The 17832-nt window shown below is 58.4% G+C and overlaps 2 protein-coding genes across 2 annotated transcripts; both read right to left on the bottom strand.

Moving 5' to 3' along the window:
* Window positions 1-4289: 4289 nt before the first annotated feature.
* TUBB3 (tubulin beta 3 class III) lies at window positions 4290-11881 on the bottom strand. Its single transcript, XM_075537482.1, has 4 exons — window positions 11725-11881; window positions 6939-7047; window positions 6373-6483; window positions 4290-5707 (listed from the first exon to the last, which is right to left on the bottom strand). The coding sequence occupies exons 1-4, from the start codon at window positions 11779-11781 to the stop codon at window positions 4632-4634; spliced, it is 1353 nt and encodes a 450-aa protein (XP_075393597.1). The 5' UTR covers window positions 11782-11881; the 3' UTR covers window positions 4290-4631.
* Window positions 11882-14301: 2420 nt separating this feature from the next.
* MC1R (melanocortin 1 receptor) lies at window positions 14302-15408 on the bottom strand. Its single transcript, XM_075537483.1, has one exon. It carries the CDS (start codon window positions 15406-15408, stop codon window positions 14455-14457), a length of 954 nt encoding a protein of 317 aa, XP_075393598.1. The 3' UTR covers window positions 14302-14454.
* Between the last annotated feature and the right edge of the window lie 2424 nt (window positions 15409-17832).

The following is a 17832-nucleotide window of genomic DNA, read 5'->3' as shown; positions in this document are numbered from 1 at the left end:
CTAATTTTCAGGAGGAAAATCAAGGGAGATGGAGGAAAGAGCTAGGAGTCAAAGGGCATTCATGGAGGTCTAGACAAAGACATGTACATGCAAATATATATAGGAGGATGGGGAAATAGATCTATGTGTCTACATTTCTAGGTCAAGTATTAAGGTGGCGGAAGGACCTTGGGCCTCTACTCAAACACTCCCTCAATGCATGAATATCTTCTTTTATTAAATTGGAACTCTATGATGCTCACTCTCCCAACACAACGGCTGGAGCCAAAGTGGGTGAACAAGTAAATGTGGTGAAGAAAGCTGATGGTGCCCGGCTATCAAAAGAGATAGTGACTGGGGTCTTAAAGGCTTGAAGATAAACAAGCGGCCATCTAGCTCAGAAGCAACAAAGTCCACATGGAAGAACACACCAGCCTGTGTGATCGAGTGGTCCCAAAGGGATCAGTTACCAGGCATCAAAGAACAAAAAATCATATCATTGACTGCACACCTCCATGATAGGATCGCTGAAGACAAATGGGTGCATAAGCAAATGTGGTGAAGAAAGCTGATGGTGCCCGGCTATCAAAAGAGATAGTGTCTGGGGTCTTAAAGGCTTGAAGGTGAACAAGCGGCCATCTAGCTCAGAAGCAAAAAAGCCCACATGGAAGAAGCACACCGGCCAGTGCGATCACGAGGTGCCAAGGGACCAGGTATAAGGCATCATGCAAAAACAAAAAAAAAAAAAACTATATAAGTGTGTGTATGTATGTGTATATATGTGTATATGTATATATATATATATATATATACCATATTAAATGAAGGGGGAAGTGCAGAGTGGAGACCCAAGGCCCAAGTGTCGGCCAATGGAGATCCCCTCATAGAGGGGTTTAGGAGAGGAGATGGGTTAATTAGGGTGCGAGGTAGTACCGATGAAGAACACAGCTTTCCCCCAGATCCTGGATGCTTCCTCCCCCCAACTACCATGATCCGAATTCTACCTTGCAGGCCTGGATAGGACAGAGGCTGTACACTGGTACATATGAGGGCTGGAGGTACAGGGAATCCAGGGTGGATGATACCTTCAGGACCAAGGGTGTGAGGGACGATGCTGGGAGAGTGGAGGGTGAGTGGGTTGGAAAGGGGGAACTGATTACAAGGATCCACATGTGACCTCTTCCCTGGGAGAGGGACAGCAGAGAAGGGGGGAAGGGAGACTCCGGATAGGGCAAGATATGACAAAATAACGATGTATAAATTACCAAGGGCACATGAGGGAGGGGAAAGGGGAGGGAGGGGAAAAAAAAAAGAGGACCTGATGCGAGGGGCTTAAGTGGAGAGCAAATGCCTTGAGAATGATTGGGGCAGGGAATGTATGGATGTGCTTTATACAATTGATGTATGTATATGTATGGATTGTGATAAGAGTTGTATGAGTCCCTAATAAAATGTAAAAAAAGAAAAGAGAAGAAAAAATGATTAGGGCAAAGACTGTACAGATGTGCTTTATACAATTGATGTATGTATATGTATGAACTGTGATAAGAATTGTATGAGCCCCAATAAATTGTTAAAAAAATTTTTTAAAGTCCTAATTTTTAGAAGAATGCATGACAAGCTAGGGTATAGGGTTTTGGGCTGCCACATGGCTAGTTCGCCAGGATATGAGTTTTATCAATGGTGTCCCACTTTACCAATGTTAAAATCTGGTCACCTTCACCCACTTTTCTGTTGTCCGTCCCCCAGGAAGGAGGTCACATGTAGATCCTTGTAATCGGTTCCCCCTTTCCAACCCACCCTCCCTCTACACTCCCAGTATCGCCACTCACACCACTGGTCCTGAAGGGATCATCTGCCCTGGATTCCCTCACACCGCATGAGAAAACTGAGGCAGAACAAGGTGACCGCTGGTAAGTGGAGGAGCAGAGAGTGTGACTTCGGGGCTGATGCTGACTGCTTCCCAGTGGTTCATAAACTAGAAGATGCAGGCTCCCACCCCTATGCCTTCACACCCGTCCCATCCCACAGTCAACGTCTTCACAGAGTGGGTCTCGCACCCACAGGAGGTCACAAGGACACACCACGGCGAATACGAGGTAGCATCCCAGATGTGGGGCCCACTAGCATCCTTGGCTCTGAACATCCATGGCTCTGATTGCCTGAAACTGGCCCAACAGGTTGTGCCTTGGACCAATGGGCCATGACACCAGGATCCATTCACTGGGGACCTCTCAGGTAGGACTTGGGTCTCTGTTATAACCATACACTCCCTACAAGTCTGGGTTGTGGCTCCTACCTCGGGAGACTCAAGGATCTTCAGCCAACCCCAAGGTCTACCAGCATCCAGGCTTTGTCTCTGCTTGCTTTCAGACCTAGAGGGAGGTGACCCCAGTGGGAGCTGGTCAGCCCACTCCTCTGGTCCTTTTCCTCCCCTACCCCTCTGTGAAGAAAGGCCTGGCTGTCCACTGTCCTGACCTACTCCTTTCCCAGGGGCTTCAGGTGGATCTACACATCTGTCTCCACAGCTGTCTCCACTCTGCTCCCCAGGGAAGGGTGGTGACAGCCACTGCCCTGAGACCTCACTCCGCAGCAGCAGCAGCCCCCTCCACACGCAGACCTGATGGGCACACCGAAAACTTCCTCTGAGCGACTGGCTGGTGTGTCCGTCAGCCTGGCACACATATTTGGTACTACCCAAGCACGTCCTTTGCAAAGAAATCTCTTCTTCCAAGTGAAATCCAAACGCAAGGTGTGTTACTCTTTACAGAGGAGATTCGGCCCCTATGCGGGGGGGGGGGGGGGGGGGGGAAAGGGCCGCCCTCAGGAGGAGGTCGCAGGATGCCTGTCTGAGCAGGCAGAGCAGACCTCAGCCCGAGCCCCTCAGTCCCAGCAAGGCCCGGCAGACTGCAAGCACTGTGCCTCAGTTTCCTCATCCATAAGCCCGCCTCTTGGGATAGTGGGTAAAGGGTGTGTGGACTGGTAACTTCCAGATAGGTGGGCTGATCTGTCCAGAGCCAGGGGAGGGGAAAAGACCCATTAGGACAATTGGGACAGAGCCTAGGGGCGGAACAGCCAATGAAATAACCAGGCCTGAAATGCCAGCCAATAGGGCCTTCCACACGAATGGCACCTGACTAACCAGAAGCCCTCTGGGGAGTATAAACAGAATGGCTGGATGTTGTCAATTTGGGGGCGGGTCGACTTAGAGCCTTAGAATCCTCACTTGGACAGCACAATTGGATGTCTCTGGTACACATGCTTCTCTCTGAAGGTCACCTGGAGGCAGCTTTACTTTTCCTTTGTAAAGTAAGGAGATCGCTCCTTACCAACTCCCCCACACCGTCCCGCCACCACCCACACAACTGTAGGAGAGGCCGTGGTGGCAGTTGAGAAGGCACAGCGCCCGCTGAATGGCCTCCACCTCAGTGGACCGCAGACTAGCTTCCCCTGGGAAGGGCGCTGTCTACTGCCTGTAGGCCCTAGACCCCAGCATGGACCCCCCCCCCAACTTCCAGGAAAACACAGCCGGAGCTGGAGTGCAGCACCCCCAGGGCCTATTCTAATGACCTCTATAAGACTCAGTGGGGGGCACTGAGAATCCCCTGAAGGTATGACTTGTCCCCTGCTCCAAGCCATCTGGGGGCTGGGTGAGGCTCCACTCACAGGCCTGGAGCTGGACAGACCTCAGGCTTCCTCACAGGAAGGGATGTCAGAGCCTGGCGGCTTCCAGGGCAAGCTGAGGCCTGCCATCTCCTCTGCCTGGCTCTTTCTGAGAGGGGGCTGGGGCCAGGGGGTGGGTAGAGGGTGACGAATCCAGCTTGGAATGGCTGGGGTGGCTACCAGGGTTTCTCCCTGCAAGGAGTGGGGGCCAGGTGGAGTCAATTGGTGACACACCACAAACCCACACCTGGTCCCAAGGCTGCTCTCTCACCGCCCGGACACACACCTGCTACAGGGCATATTCCATGCTCCCCACTAAGGTTGTTGGGCCTCATGTCAGCCTCTGCCTTCATGTCCCCACGTGTACCAGCCATGGAGCTCTGGAGGGGATGCTCTTGTTGGCCCTCAGTGGGAGGTGAGGGAGTGGAGGGCTGACCCCAAGGCTCCCCAGAAGCCACTGCACAACATGCTTCTGAGTGTGCACTGGGGCACTGGCCCTGCCTGCCTGCCTCAGGCACCTCTTCCAGGAGCCCTGTCGGCTCAGAGCACCCACCTGGGAGATACGGTCCCTTGGCCTGCTCCTGCCTGGGCTTCCCAGACAGCCCCTCGTCCCCAAACAAAAAGAAATCTCCAACAGCAAGCAGAGGTCTCTGACAGCAATACATTTATTAAATATCCAAATCAAAGTAACACCAAAATAAACACACACCAGTAAAAAACAAAACAAAACCACGACACACAGATGGTAGGCCTGCAGCCGCAGTTGAACAGACACTGGAGCAACATGGATATGGAGGTCAGAGGACCAGAGCTAGGGGGCATGGGATGTGGGTGGCATGAACACTAGGGACAAGAACTCGGGACCCCAAGCAAAGCACTGGCAGCTAGGGTGGGGGCACAGAGCTGAGGGCTGCTCTGAGGAATGAGACCCTGAGGACAGATGTTGCTGCCCCCTCCCCCCTGCTCCCTCTGCCTCCAGCTAAGGGCTTTTACTTGGGGCCCTGGGCCTCGGACTCCTCATCGTCATCCTCGTACATCTCGCCCTCCTCCTCGGCCGTGGCATCCTGGTACTGCTGGTACTCGGACACCAGGTCGTTCATGTTGCTCTCGGCCTCGGTGAACTCCATCTCGTCCATGCCCTCGCCCGTGTACCAGTGCAGGAAGGCCTTGCGCCGGAACATGGCGGTGAACTGCTCGGAGATGCGCTTGAACAGCTCCTGGATGGCCGTGCTGTTGCCGATGAAGGTGGAGGACATCTTGAGGCCGCGGGGTGGGATGTCACACACGGCCACCTTGACATTGTTGGGGATCCACTCCACGAAGTAGCTGCTATTCTTGCTCTGGATGGCTAGCATCTGCTCATCCACCTCCTTCATGGACATGCGGCCCCGGAAGACGGTGGCAACGGTCAGGTAGCGGCCGTGGCGCGGGTCGCAGGCGGCCATCATGTTCTTGGCATCGAACATCTGCTGGGTGAGCTCGGGCACGGTCAGGGCGCGGTACTGCTGGCTGCCCCGGGCAGTGAGCGGCGCAAAGCCTGGCATGAAGAAGTGCAGGCGCGGGAAAGGCACCATGTTGACAGCCAGCTTGCGCAGGTCAGCATTGAGCTGCCCAGGGAAGCGGAGGGATGTGGTGACGCCGCTCATGGTGGCCGACACCAGGTGGTTGAGGTCCCCGTAAGTGGGTGTGGCCAGCTTGAGGGTGCGGAAGCAGATGTCGTAGAGGGCCTCGTTGTCGATGCAGTAGGTCTCATCTGTGTTCTCCACCAGCTGGTGGATGGACAGTGTGGCGTTGTAGGGCTCCACCACCGTGTCCGAGACCTTGGGCGAGGGCACCACGCTGAAGGTGTTCATGATGCGGTCGGGGTACTCTTCACGCACCTTGCTGATGAGCAGTGTGCCCATGCCGGAGCCCGTGCCCCCGCCCAGCGAGTGGGTCAACTGGAAGCCCTGCAGGCAGTCGCAGTTCTCACACTCCTTCCTGACCACGTCCAGCACCGAGTCGACCAGCTCAGCACCCTCTGTGTAGTGTCCCTTGGCCCAGTTGTTGCCTGCTCCACTCTGGCCTGCAGGGGTGGGCAGAAAAGGAGGAGAGAGACCCTGGTTTGGGATCTAAGACCGGACCTGTAGCCGCCATTGTAGGGGCTCAGGGCCTCTGCTCCCCATCCATGGCCCGGCAACACAACCCTGTCCTGCTGCCATAAGCCCAACAGGACCTGATGCTGGGACCACACCCAACCTGCTGGCCGCCCATTATGGACAGGACAAGGACCAGGAACCAGAGTGTTGGCCCCAACGACATTGAGAGGGGTGTTGGGCAAGTCACCTGGGTTCATTGCTAACCTCCCACCGCCCGCACCTACCCCCACCAGCATAGTCACAACCCACATGCTTGCCACTAGCTTGGATCAGGGTGTGAGTTCATATCATTTGTCAGGCACAAGGGTCCAGGGTCCAGCCGGAGGGCTGGCCAGGAGGCAGGCGGGCAACCCGGTGAAGACAGGCCCTGTCTTCTCTGCTCAGGTGCACAGGCCTCGCTTCCTAGGTCAGCTCTCCATGTTGCTGGAAGCACTTTGGCCTCAGTGTTACTGTGGTGGATCCTGTCACTGTGGAGAATCCCAGAATCCTGGCTTGCCCTGAAGACCTGGATGGAGGCCTCTCTGATGCCTGGTCCTGGCCCTTCACCCCACAACCGGGTGTACTCAGGACAGAGCAGGGCAGGAGGACTTACCAAAGATGAAGTTGTCAGGTCTGAAGAGGTGCCCAAAGGCGCCTGACCGAACGCTGTCCATGGTGCCAGGTTCCAGGTCCACCAGGATGGCCCGAGGCACATACTTGTGAGCTGGGGGTGGGGGTGGGGAATTATAGATTTCCAGAGGGCCATCCTCCATTCTGAAAACCAGACCCACCCTGTGGCCTCTGCGCTGGCCTTTGGCCCCGGGCTCCATGACAGTGGGGTCATGGTTGCCACTCCAGCCAGGGTCAATTGGGTGGCCCAGGAAGCCGGCTCTGCACCAGTCACCAGCTCTCCCTGAGAGCCCTGAATGACCCTGCTTGGTCCGCACAGCCCTCCCCAAATGACCATGGCCACCCAACTGTCCACATACCCCCAGTTCCTTTGGTCTCCTCTGACCTGTGACCTGCCTGCTTCCCAACTATGATCACCTCTCAGTTTCCACTGCTGGCCTCTGGCCCAACACCACTGGTATGCTTACTCCTCCTCTTCCCTCCCACCCCCATCCAGGGAAGGAGGATGAGGTCCATCATTAGTCAGAGGTCAGAGGGGGTGGTGCTCACAGGATGCCTCGTTGTAGTAGACGCTGATCCGCTCCAGCTGCAGGTCCGAGTCCCCAACGTAGTTGCCACTGGGGTCGATGCCATGCTCATCACTGATGACTTCCCAGAACTGCAGGAGAGGGAGCAGAGGGGCCTGCCCGTGAAGGTGTGCCTCTCCCCTAGCACCCACCCATGCTCCCTGAAGACCAGGAAGGCTGAGGCATGGAAAGCGAGGCAAGTGATAGAGCTGGGCTGCAGCCCAGAGTCTGGGCCTGAGTGCCTGGCCAAAGGCCATTGTGAGCGCCTTCAAGGGTCCAGCTCAGGGGTTTACAGTCTGCTTTCAGAGACACCAGGGGCTGCAAGTGAGAAGGAGCTGACAGAGGCCCCCCCTAACCCCCGCCAGCCTGTCCACCACCACTGCCCACCCCCCCAATCCCCAGGATTCCCTTTGGCCTGGACTTTCAACTATCAATTTCCGGCCATGGGTGGAAGTCCTTGGAGATTCTTGAATTTACTCCACAGAGTGGGACTGGACAAGGGGCGTGGACAAGGAGTCAGGCCCCACTCTTCACAGCGACCTTTGCCTGAACCACCATCTGATGGCGACCACAGTGTGACTCCCAGAAAAGCATTTGCCCAACACCTGGCATGCACAACACACACACCTGCTCCAGAGAGAACTCTGCCCGACCCAGGGCCTCTTTGCAGGGACACTGGGTCGGGGACTCCCATCACACGCTGGGACTTCTAGCCAGCTACTCCCCACCCTCCCCCGAGCCCTCCTCCGGGCTGGAGTGACTAATGGGTGTGAAGGGCCCGGAACACAAGCGCCCCATGCATGTGAGTCACATGGTGCAGTGGTTGCTCCGTGAGAAGAGCAGGTTACAAAACAGCGTGAGTGTGCTCGTTTATGTAAGGCTGTCCTGGCACAGGCACAGGCCCCACACAGAGCAGCTGCCCCTGGGGGACAGCACCGGCCGGCGGGAGAGAGGCGCCTTTTCATAGCTGGCCCTGTCATGTGCATGTGTCCATGTTGCAAAAAAATTAAAAAGGTTAAAAATAAATGGAAAGAAGCTAAAAGTACAAATTATGATTACACTAAAAGGCCCAGATGACCACTTGGCGATTCAACAGCAGAGTGTTCTGAGGTCAGCGCTCCAAGGGGAGGGGATTCTCCTTCCTCTGGGTGCATTTCTGTGATTGGTGCAGCTTCTTCCTGCATCCAGCCTACATTCGTTTTGTAATTAGGAAAAGCAGAAATGTAGGCATGTCACCAAGGTGTTTGTGACCTCTCAGTCTGCTCCTGGGCTGTGTCAAAAACAACAACAACAACAAAAACGAGCAGCAGTCTCCTCGGTGGTCCTCTCAGCCCTGTGGGGTCCCTGACCTTTGGCCTCAGGGACACTCACAGCCAGAAACCCCTGTCAGCTTGTGTGTGGGGCCAGGTGACAGTGACCCTACCCCCATCACATGAATCAAACCCAAATGAGACCCACCACTGTTGGGTTGATTCTGACTTGCTGGCCCAGAGGCTTTCTTCTAAAAGGTTGGTCCTCTTTCAGCAGACCACCCATCTCCCACCCCTGGAGTGGTGGGCAGGTTCAAATGCTAGCCTTTCAGTTAGCAGCCAGCTGCTGCCAGGGCTCTCTGCCATCCACAGACCACGGGAGGGCCTTCACAGCAAGAGCCCACAGAAGCCGTGGGAGCAGGCCCACCTACAGCACAAGACCTGCCCTGGGCAAGCACCAGCAATGCCAGCTTTGTGGCCTTCATGGGCATTTGGTGTCACGCAGAAACTATTCAAGTAAAAATGACAAAGAGCTTTGAAATCAGGTACACTCAGACCCTGTGTGGTAGCAGAAGACTGGGGCCGAGTTGTTAATGGGGTTAAACCCCTACCACAAACTGGAGGAAGCTACACTCTGATGAGGCTGGCTTCCCTATAAAGACCCCACACTCACTTAAGGAGGGTGCTGAGGGAGGCCATGACCATCTAGGAGCCTGCGGTGGGCTGGATAAAGGGAGCATTAGCCTTAGTTGCAATATTTCCACTTTTCACCTTTTATAGGAGAATCTATTAACGATTGCTAGAGCAGTTAAAATTTATGAAAATTTCCCCCCAAATTATGAAAATTTCAAGTAATTTAAAACAGCAAGTGTTACTTAGCAAAATATAGTATTACAGAATATATGGAATTTAATCGATAATGTCTTATTCTCAGCGCTACAAATGTGAAACCGTCCAGGATGGGCGCCCTCAGGGAAGCAGGTGAGGCCCGTTTTTCCAGAGGTGCCGGAGGCACCACCTGCGTGAGACCGCCGCTGTCCGTGGTGCTGACCCCTTCGGCGTCCCCCAAAAGCAGGCTGGGAGAGTAGGGGTGTTGAAGCTCCCTAACCGGAGCCTGCGCCTGCGCCCCCGCCCCCTCGCCCAGTCTCCCATTTAGGCTGAGCTGAGGTTGGGCGAATCCTTGCGTGATGCAAACCGGTGTGTGTGCGCTGCGGGGGGGAAGGGGGGCGGGGAGGAGCGGGGAAGGACTGTCGACAGAAAATTCCTTTCCCCATTGGTTGACCGGATAGGGCCCCGCCCTGGAGGCCCCACCCAGCAGCTGGGAAGGAGGGGTCCGGGTCCGCGAGCAGACAAAGAGCGCTCAGGGGGAGCCCGGCTCTGGAGTGCCAGGCACCCAGGAAACGGGTCTCAAAGACTGCCAGTGGAACCTGGGGTGGGCCGTGGGGATCCCTGATTTTTCTGCCCTGGAAGGAGCGCATGGACCTCCTCCCAGCCTGGGGCCCTCCCAGGTGTTCAACCGGCTTATCTCCACAGACTCCACCCACTTAAGACCTATCTCCGCAGGTCTTCTCAGACGGGTGTCGGTGCGGATCCTCGCGGTGCCCAACAGTCCCAGCAAACGATGGCTGTTATACATCGTTAACACCGTGTCGCCATTCAAGGGGGCCCCCTCCTGGCGCCAGCCCCCACCTTCACACCGCATCACCCCACCCGCTGAGGTGGCGGCGGCCTGCACAAGTGGCTTCTCCTTTCACTCGTCCCACCAGAGACTCCACACCACCATGAGTGCCTCCTAGAGTCATGCTCCTTGATGGGCCAGGTTTCCACAGCCCTTCTCCACTCAGCACTCCCTTTGGGAACCCCACTGAACTTTGAATTTCCTGGTTATCCCCAAAGGATAGCCGAGGACAAGGGAGAAACAACGGTGTTTCCTATAATGCACCTCTTTATTGTTTGCATTGTTTAAAAGGATGTTCACTTAGGAACCACGAATTCGGGGGGGGGGGGAAACAAAGGGAGCCAGAAGCTCTGGCACAGTCAAGGGAGGGCACCACATTGAGCCACAGAGACACGCCCAGAGGCTGCCCCTCATGCTGTGTCCAGTAACCCCATGGCTATACTCCACTCCCTTTCCTGGTGATCTCAGGCGGGCCCTTCCTAGGCCTGGAGCTGGGGGGTGGGTTTCATATAACCCTGGCCCTGGGCCACCTGCCCTCCCTGCTCCCTCTCCCACAGTGACCCCTAGCCAGCCTAGAAGCAGATGTTCAGGGCAGGCCTGGCCCCGGTGACACTTTAATGAGCCCTGGGCCCCTGAGACCTGGACGGGCCAGCTGTGTCTGCTGCCCCAGGAGCCCTGATTGATTTGAGCTCCCCCACCGAGATGGCACAGCTGTCTCTCCACGGATTAGTCTCCCCACTAGCACTCTTCCCCACCCCCCACCCAGCCACCTCCACCCTAGAACCAGCCAAACTTGCAATTTACACATCAGCCACGTGGCTGCCCCTCCCTCCCATTGTAATGAGCTTTTTGTTCTTGCCTGGTTTCCATGGCAACAGCATCCCTCTGAAGCGTTCAAGGTGCCCCTCCCCTCCCACCTATTTCTTCAGGGAGCCATGGTTCTGCAACCCAGAGCTTGGCCCCTCCCTGTATTGTTCCCTGGGACCCCTGGGGGCCCAGCAGGTCCCAGCCACCCTGTTGCTAACTCCGCAGGGTTTAGCTGTATGACCTTGGGTTAGGGACACTCTCTCTGGACTGAGGACTGTGACATATTTTATGGGGCTGGGGCGGGGGTCGCTACAAAGTCCCCTCCCGCTCACTTCAGCACCTCTTCCTGCCTCAGTCCCCTTGTCTGTGACATGGGCAACAGGGACCCGTCACTCAAGATGCAGCTCTATCCCTGATGGCTCGGGCTTTGTTCCCAGGTCGTCGGGGTCTGCAGAGCTCCTGGTGGGCGCGGTCGCCCCTTGGTGCGGCTCGGCATTGTCTAAATAGGGCTGCCTCCTGGGAGAGCAACGGCAAGGTCACCCGTCCCCTGATCTGGACCCAACGCCTCCCAGTTTCTCACCCAACCTAACAAAGACAGGCTGGGGCCTGGACACCTCCGGACTGGAGCGGGATGGGCGCTGGCGGCTCGGGTCTGATACAGACACCCCACTCTCTAGTCCGGAGGAGGGAGTCACACGGCCGTGGGAAGAAAGCCCCACCCAACCTCCCAACTCCTCTATCTCTTCTCAGGCGGAGGTGGGTCCCCGAGAGGACAGACGGCCGCGCCCAGGCAGAGGTGCCAGGGTCGCTGGCCCCGAGCTCGCTGAGGGGGTGGACGAGGGGATGATCCGAGCCCAGCGCGCCACACAGAGAGGCCCAGGACGAACAAGCCTGGGCAAGGCCGGCGGGGTGGGGGGGTGGGCGAGGCCGGGCCGGCTCCCCGCTTTGTTCCCAGTCCCGCATTCGGGGTGCGGCCAGCTGGGAGTCGGGCCGGCTTGGCGGGGAGAGGGGCGGGAGAGGGCGCACAGCCTCACCTTGGCCCCGATCTGGTTGCCGCACTGGCCAGCCTGGATGTGCACGATCTCCCGCATCTCGGCGCTGGGGCTGCAGATGGGCGCTGAGCGGCTGGCGACTGGCTGCGGAGACTCGGCGCGCCGAGCTGCGCCCTCTTATACACTGTCCCCGCCCGGCCGGTCGCGTCAGTGTCGCGGGCCAATCCCAGGCCTCCGCGCACTGCGGCACCGGCTCCGCAGCATCAGCACCGCGCAGCGTCTGGCTCCGCGCACAATGCGGCGGGGGCGCGGCACCTCCCCACCGCCCGCCGGAGACTGGGGTTGGGGGGTGGCCGGGCGGCGGGACCGGCACCCCGACCAGCAGGTGGGGTGGTGGCGGGCTCTGGGGCGGACAATGGCAGCGGTCGACCCCCCGACCCCCTGCCCCGCACCAGCTCGGAGGCGTTGCGAGAACCGAGATCCATTTGCTCTCTGCGCACCCGCAGCCGCCACACCCGCAGCCCAGTGGGGCAGGGTCTTTATTCTCCCTGTTGGGACCCCCTCGACCTTCTGGGGAGGAAACGCTGCGGGTGGAGAGAAACGGCTGTGGGTAAGGGTCACTCGACTTCCTTCCCCTCTGCTCTCCCTGCGGCTCGATAGAGGGTCTGTAGAAGGTCGGGGGAAGGTGGATTTGAAGGTGTGTCACCCTGGCGATCAGCACATCCGTCCCCCTGAGGGGACACGGTGACTGTGACAGGAGTCATCATGAGGTCGCACCAGCGGGGAGGGGCGGGATGGTGGTGAGGTTTGGGTTTGACTCACCCCTCTGAGGTCACCTGCACCCAAGAATTTGTTCAGTCTTGGGATTCTTAGTCAAAGGGAGGTCTGCTCCTCTTCTGATTTGGGGTGGGGGTGGGGAGTGGGGGCTGGTCCAGTTAGGAACCCCCTTATGGAGAGACTGTGGGTTCATGGGGTGGGGTTTTGCAGGACAAAGAGGCACAAGAAGCCATGACCAGTTTTCTGGAGGGAGTGAGAGAAGCATTGAGATGGTGCTTTTGAGACTTCCAGCACACACATAGGCCCCCCATCACACACACACACACACACACACACAGGGTCTGTCTCTGTCTTTCTGTGACACACACCATCCCATCTATCTCTCTGTCACAAACACACATACAGGGCCCCCTCCCATCACACATCAACACACACATAGGGTCCCCCCATCACTCAGTCACTCACACCCATATAGGGTCTGTCTTTCACACACACACACACACACACACACACACACACACACACACACAGAGTTAGGCTTTTTGGTGAAATCGCATCTCAATGACAAAGGCCTTCTGGAAATCAGCCCCAAAGTCGGTGACACACAAACCAGATATCCACCTCACATCCCCCAGCCCATTTTGTAGACCCTGAGCTTGCCTGAGTGGGTGTGGCTCTGCAGCCCCTACCCCTCCCTGCTCAAAAGAAAAACCTCTTTGTGGTTCTTTTGTTCTCAAGAGACTCCCCCTCCCCCACAATGAGTCTTAGAGGTGGCTTTTTGTGGGTGCCTGGACCCTTCCTGCCCCTGTCCCTGACGGGCTGGTAAGCAATTGGTTCTTCCTAGGAGCCAGGAGCTGTGGCTGCTGTTCCTCCTCTGCGCAGGGGAGGGCTCCCAGCTGTCACCCAGCCTGCCTCCCTGCCTGCCCAGGCACCAGGCCAGACCAACTCGGGACTGTCCCCATAGGCTCCTGGAGCCAGCTCAGCCTGAGGTCCTGACCCACCTTCCAGTAAAGGCTAATGCTGCCGGGAAGCGGCTCCCAGCTTGGTGGAGGGGCAGCAGTCAGCAGCCTGTCAGCAGGGACAAAATGGGCAGTATGGGCTCATGTGCTGGACAGGAGTGATACAACCCTTGAGCTGCCTTCCCAGGCAGGCAGGGAGTCTACAGTTCTGGGAACCATGGCTATAGGGAGGATGATGGGCTTAAGGCCAAGGAGGCACAGACTGCTAACCCATATCCCAGCTCCCCTAGGGCTTGGAAACCCTCAGGCCTTTGATGCCTCCAAGGAGCTTGAGCTGTTAGCCCATCATGTGCATCAAGACTTTGACCTAAATGTCCCTAGCCAGGGCCCCTGGGGCTGCCCACTGTGTGCCCGAGCTGGAAGGGCCTTGGCTGGTGGTGTGCCCTGGTGAGAGAGGCCTGAGCCAGCCACTGGGGTCTGGACACCTACAGGCTTCTCAACCAGGTTGGGTCTGGGTGCGCTCTGGGACTCTGTCCCACTGCCCTGGCTCTCCTCTCTTCCCCGCAAGCTTCCAGGACTCAGCAGATGGAGGTGCCAGGGTAGGGCTTTATTACCAGACCACCACCATCCCTCCACCCCCCAAGACAAGGGTTCCGTGTCACTGAACTCAGGTCCTCTGGCTAACGTGAGCTGAGCGCGCAGCTGGCCCGTGGAAGGAGGCGCCATGTCTTCTGCAGAGCCATTTCTTGGCCCAGGCAGCCTCGGCGGGCGGGCCGGCGGGGGGGGGGGGGGTGGCGCAGCACGCAACCGGGGCGCTCCTCCTGGTCGCTTGCCCGCCTCCGCCCACTCCCCCCCCACCCCCCCCCCCGCACTGTCCATCCTGTTTACAGGGGCAATGAAAGCCCAGGTGTGGCGGAAGGTGAGGGCGCTGCTGAGGGTGGTCTGGGGCCTGTGGAGTCGGGCGGCTGGCTCCGGAGACCAGCCCTCCTGCTGGTGGCCGCCGAGCAGCGGGGAAAGCGCGCCTCTGCCGGCCTTTCTAGCCCGCGCAGAGCAGCACCTCTCTGAGGGTCTTGCGGAGCTCCGGGTTGCGGAGGGCGTAGATCAGCGGGTCCACGAAGGAGTTGCAGACGATGAGAATGAGGAACAGGTTGCGGTTCTTGAAGACGCAGCTGCAGGTGGGGTGCTGGGGGCAGAGGGCGATGAGGCTGAGATGCAGGAAGAAGGGGCCCCAGCAGAGAAAACATAAGCCCAGCAGGAGGGAGAGCGTGGCGGCGCCCTTGAGACCCAGGGCCCGGCGGGCCGGGTGCCATGGCTTGTGGAGCCTGGCGATGCGGCGGGCGTGCTGGCAGGCCCTAGCCAGCATGTGTACGTACAGTGCAGCCATGAGCGCCATCAGGCCCAGGAAGAAGCTGACCAGACCCAGGGGCACGGCTGCGTGGTCATAATAGGCGACGAAGAGGGTGCTGCCCAGTGAGCTGGCCCCCCAGATGGTGGCGATAGCCCAGTGCGCACGGGGCGAAGTCATGATGCTGTGGTAGCGCATGGTATAGAAGATGGTGATGTAGCGGTCCACCGCGATGGCGCCCAGCGAACAGAGGCTGGACACCATGGCGCCACAAGTGAGCACATTGATGGCCTTGTCTAGGCGCTGCATGGTGTCAGCCCGCAGGGCCAGGGTGCCAGCCTCCAGCAGCAGCTCAACTGCTGTCTCCAGCACAGTGCTCACGCTCACCAGCAGGTCGGACACAGCCAAGCAGCAGATGAAGCAGTACATGGGCGAGTGCAGGTTCCGGTTCTTGCTGATGGCCACCACCACCAGCAAGTTCTCCAACAGGCTCAGCAATCCCAGCGAGAGGAAGAGCCCGTCGGGCACAGGTACTTCCGGGCACCAGGTGCCAGTCTGGTTGGCAGCCAGCTCCAAGTGGGCTTTGGCAGGGGTTGTGGCATTGAGTGAGCCCCAAAGCCTCCCCTGGGAACCCTGCAAGGGCATAGCTTCCCTCCCCCAAAGGAAGGGGCCTAGATTCCAGCCCAATCCGTGCTGTTCAGCACCCTGGTCAGTGCATAGTACCCGTAATGGGCAGAGAGCTCCCCACCACCTCCTGGGGGCGGGGGGTGGGGGGCAGTCCTTACACTCACCTGGCCAGAGGCCTATACACGCATGGCCAGCTATGTGGGCCCCTGGAGTCAGCAGTAACCCCCTCCTTGCTCACAGTCCCCAGGCTTCAGCTTCCTGTCCTGATTCTGCCCTGAGGGCAATGCTGTTCAGGGGCCATGTTCTCCCAGCACCCCCTGCCCCATCTTGTCGCCCATCTTCCTGGCTGCTCAGGGCCTAGCTCAGTGGCTGCTTGGCTTCCTACCTCCTGGGAGCAGGGCAGGGTGAGGTCTGGAAAGAATGGGGTCTTTCTCCAGACTCTTTAAAGGAACATACGGCCCCTCCCTGAGGGCAGCCACATGACAGCTATGCCCAGGACACAGGGAGGTGCCAGCATTCTGCCACGCCCCTCTCCTGCCCCATACCCCCTACAAGCCTGGCATCCCACCCAGGGCCCCAGGGCCTGCCTCCCTACACCACACCCATTGGAGAGACTTCAAGCTCCTTCCCCGCCCTTTCTGACGTCATTGAGGCCAGTCTGGCACCCGCCACTGGGACTCAAGGCAGATTCTACGGCTGGATTAGGGATGTTTCATAATGCATCTTATATCGAGTGGGCAGAGTGGGGGTGGAAGTTGGGGCTTCCGTTGGGACCAGAGGGCACCACGGGGCAGCAAGTTGTGGGAGCTTGAGGCGCCCGTGTGGCTGAGTGGGATCCACTAGCCACATCCGCTGTGGGGGCCAGGCCCGCTCTCTCACGTTCTCCATTTCCTTTGCAGATGATGACCACAGGCCCTGAGCCAGACACCACATCAAGGGCAGACTCCCTGTCTCCGCTGGGCGACTCACGCCACTCGGGGCAGTTAGGGCACAAGGCTGGCGGGTGGGGGGTGGGCGGTGAAGACAGGCCAGAGCTGGGGTGGGGACCGAACCAGGTCTGGCCAGGGGAGCTGAGTGAACATCTGCGATGATCCTCCGGCTGCGCCTACCTGCCCACCACTGATCAACGATTGTTGTGGCCCCACCTGACTGAGCCAAGTGCCCACCAGGGTCTCCGAGGAGGGCACCTGTTGGAGACAGGCTGTCAGCGCTCACCCTGGGCCTCCTGGTGGCTTGTGTCACGGGCTCCCAATGACACCTCAGGGCATCATTCTCAAATAGGAGCTTCAGAGATTACCATGGCCTTCACCCTCTAAGGAGCTCAGAGGTGTGCAGAGACCTCCCCGACCCTGCCAGCAGCCTCTGCCGGTGGATGGCCACCATCAGTCTGGTGTGTGTCCAACCTCACAGAAATGGAACCCCACGGTTGTGTGTAGGCTGAGCGAGTCCCGTGGACAGGAGAGGATGGTGTGTGTGTGTGTGCATGCGCCTGTGCATGTGTGCATGTGATGTTAGCAGAGTCGGTCGAACTGCTTTCGTGTTTGTCGTAGTCAAGGCTCAGAGAAGACCCTCCACCCAGGCGCCCCGCCACAACCCCTCCAGGATCTCCTCCCAGCATGCAGTGAGAGTCACCCAGAGGGCCAGGTCTCAGAGGGTGAAGGAGGTCAGCAGCCACATTGGGGCAAAGCGAAGCCACCCTGGGCTGTCCTCAGCCACATGGCCCTAGGACCCAGTTAGCAGCAGACAGGCCTGGGTGCTCTTGGGGAAGTGCTCCCCATTGGCCTCCGCGATCAGTGTCGCCTCAGGCATCATGCTGAATGAGGTCTTTGAGGGGGACATTGTTAAGCCCCACCCCTGTACCAACCCAGCGGAGACCTTCACGGTGTGAGAACTGGTGAACCTTTAGCAGAAGCCGTCTGCGGCCCTATTTCTGTCATCAGAAGTGGTGGCCCTGACCTGTGACTCCTGTCCTGGCCCCTGGCTGCATGGATAGGAGGTGACAGAGACAAGTGGGCTGGGCAAACCCTGCCCTGATCTGATCTGCCGTGGGGCCAGTGGCACCACCTCTCTCCTGGGAGAGGGTCTAGCCAGCTGCTCCCTCACACAGCCCCCTCCCATGCCACTTCTCTGTCTCCCCTGCCACAGATGACGAGGCTGAACCTGTGTTCATGGCGCTGTGCCCAGGCGCTAGGAGGACCTGGACGTGCCCTGCCGGGGACAGTGGTAGGGCTGTGACATCTCCTGAGAGAAAGTCCTCTCTCGCTACACCATGTCTCATGTCTGGGAGCACACGGCCAGCCTGGGCTTGGACAGCTGTGCAGCCTGAGGGCAGACATCCCCTGTGGGAACTCACCCCAAGACCTCCGCCTTCCATCTAGTCCAGGCCCTTCTACAAGGGAGGTTCCTGAAGCCTCAGTGCAGTCCCCACCCTGGTGGATTGTG

Source organism: Tenrec ecaudatus, chromosome 18, assembly GCF_050624435.1.
Source record: "Tenrec ecaudatus isolate mTenEca1 chromosome 18, mTenEca1.hap1, whole genome shotgun sequence".
NCBI lineage: Eukaryota > Metazoa > Chordata > Mammalia > Afrosoricida > Tenrecidae > Tenrec > Tenrec ecaudatus.
This window is presented reverse-complemented; position numbering and strand designations above follow the sequence as displayed.

Excerpts from the sequence above, each read along its gene's own strand:
- TUBB3 (XM_075537482.1), bottom strand. The coding sequence starts at position 11,781 with ATGCGGGAGATCGTGCACATCCAGGCTGGCCAGTGCGGCAACCAGATC. Across the intron at positions 7,048-11,724 it reads GCAACCAGATCGGGGCCAAG|TTCTGGGAAGTCATCAGTGA; the intron begins GTGAGGCTGTGC and ends CCTCTCCTGCAG. Across the intron at positions 5,708-6,372 it reads ACCTGACAACTTCATCTTTG|GCCAGAGTGGAGCAGGCAAC; the intron begins GTAAGTCCTCCT and ends CCACCCCTGCAG.
- MC1R (XM_075537483.1), bottom strand. The coding sequence starts at position 15,408 with ATGCCCTTGCAGGGTTCCCAGGGGAGGCTTTGGGGCTCACTCAATGCC.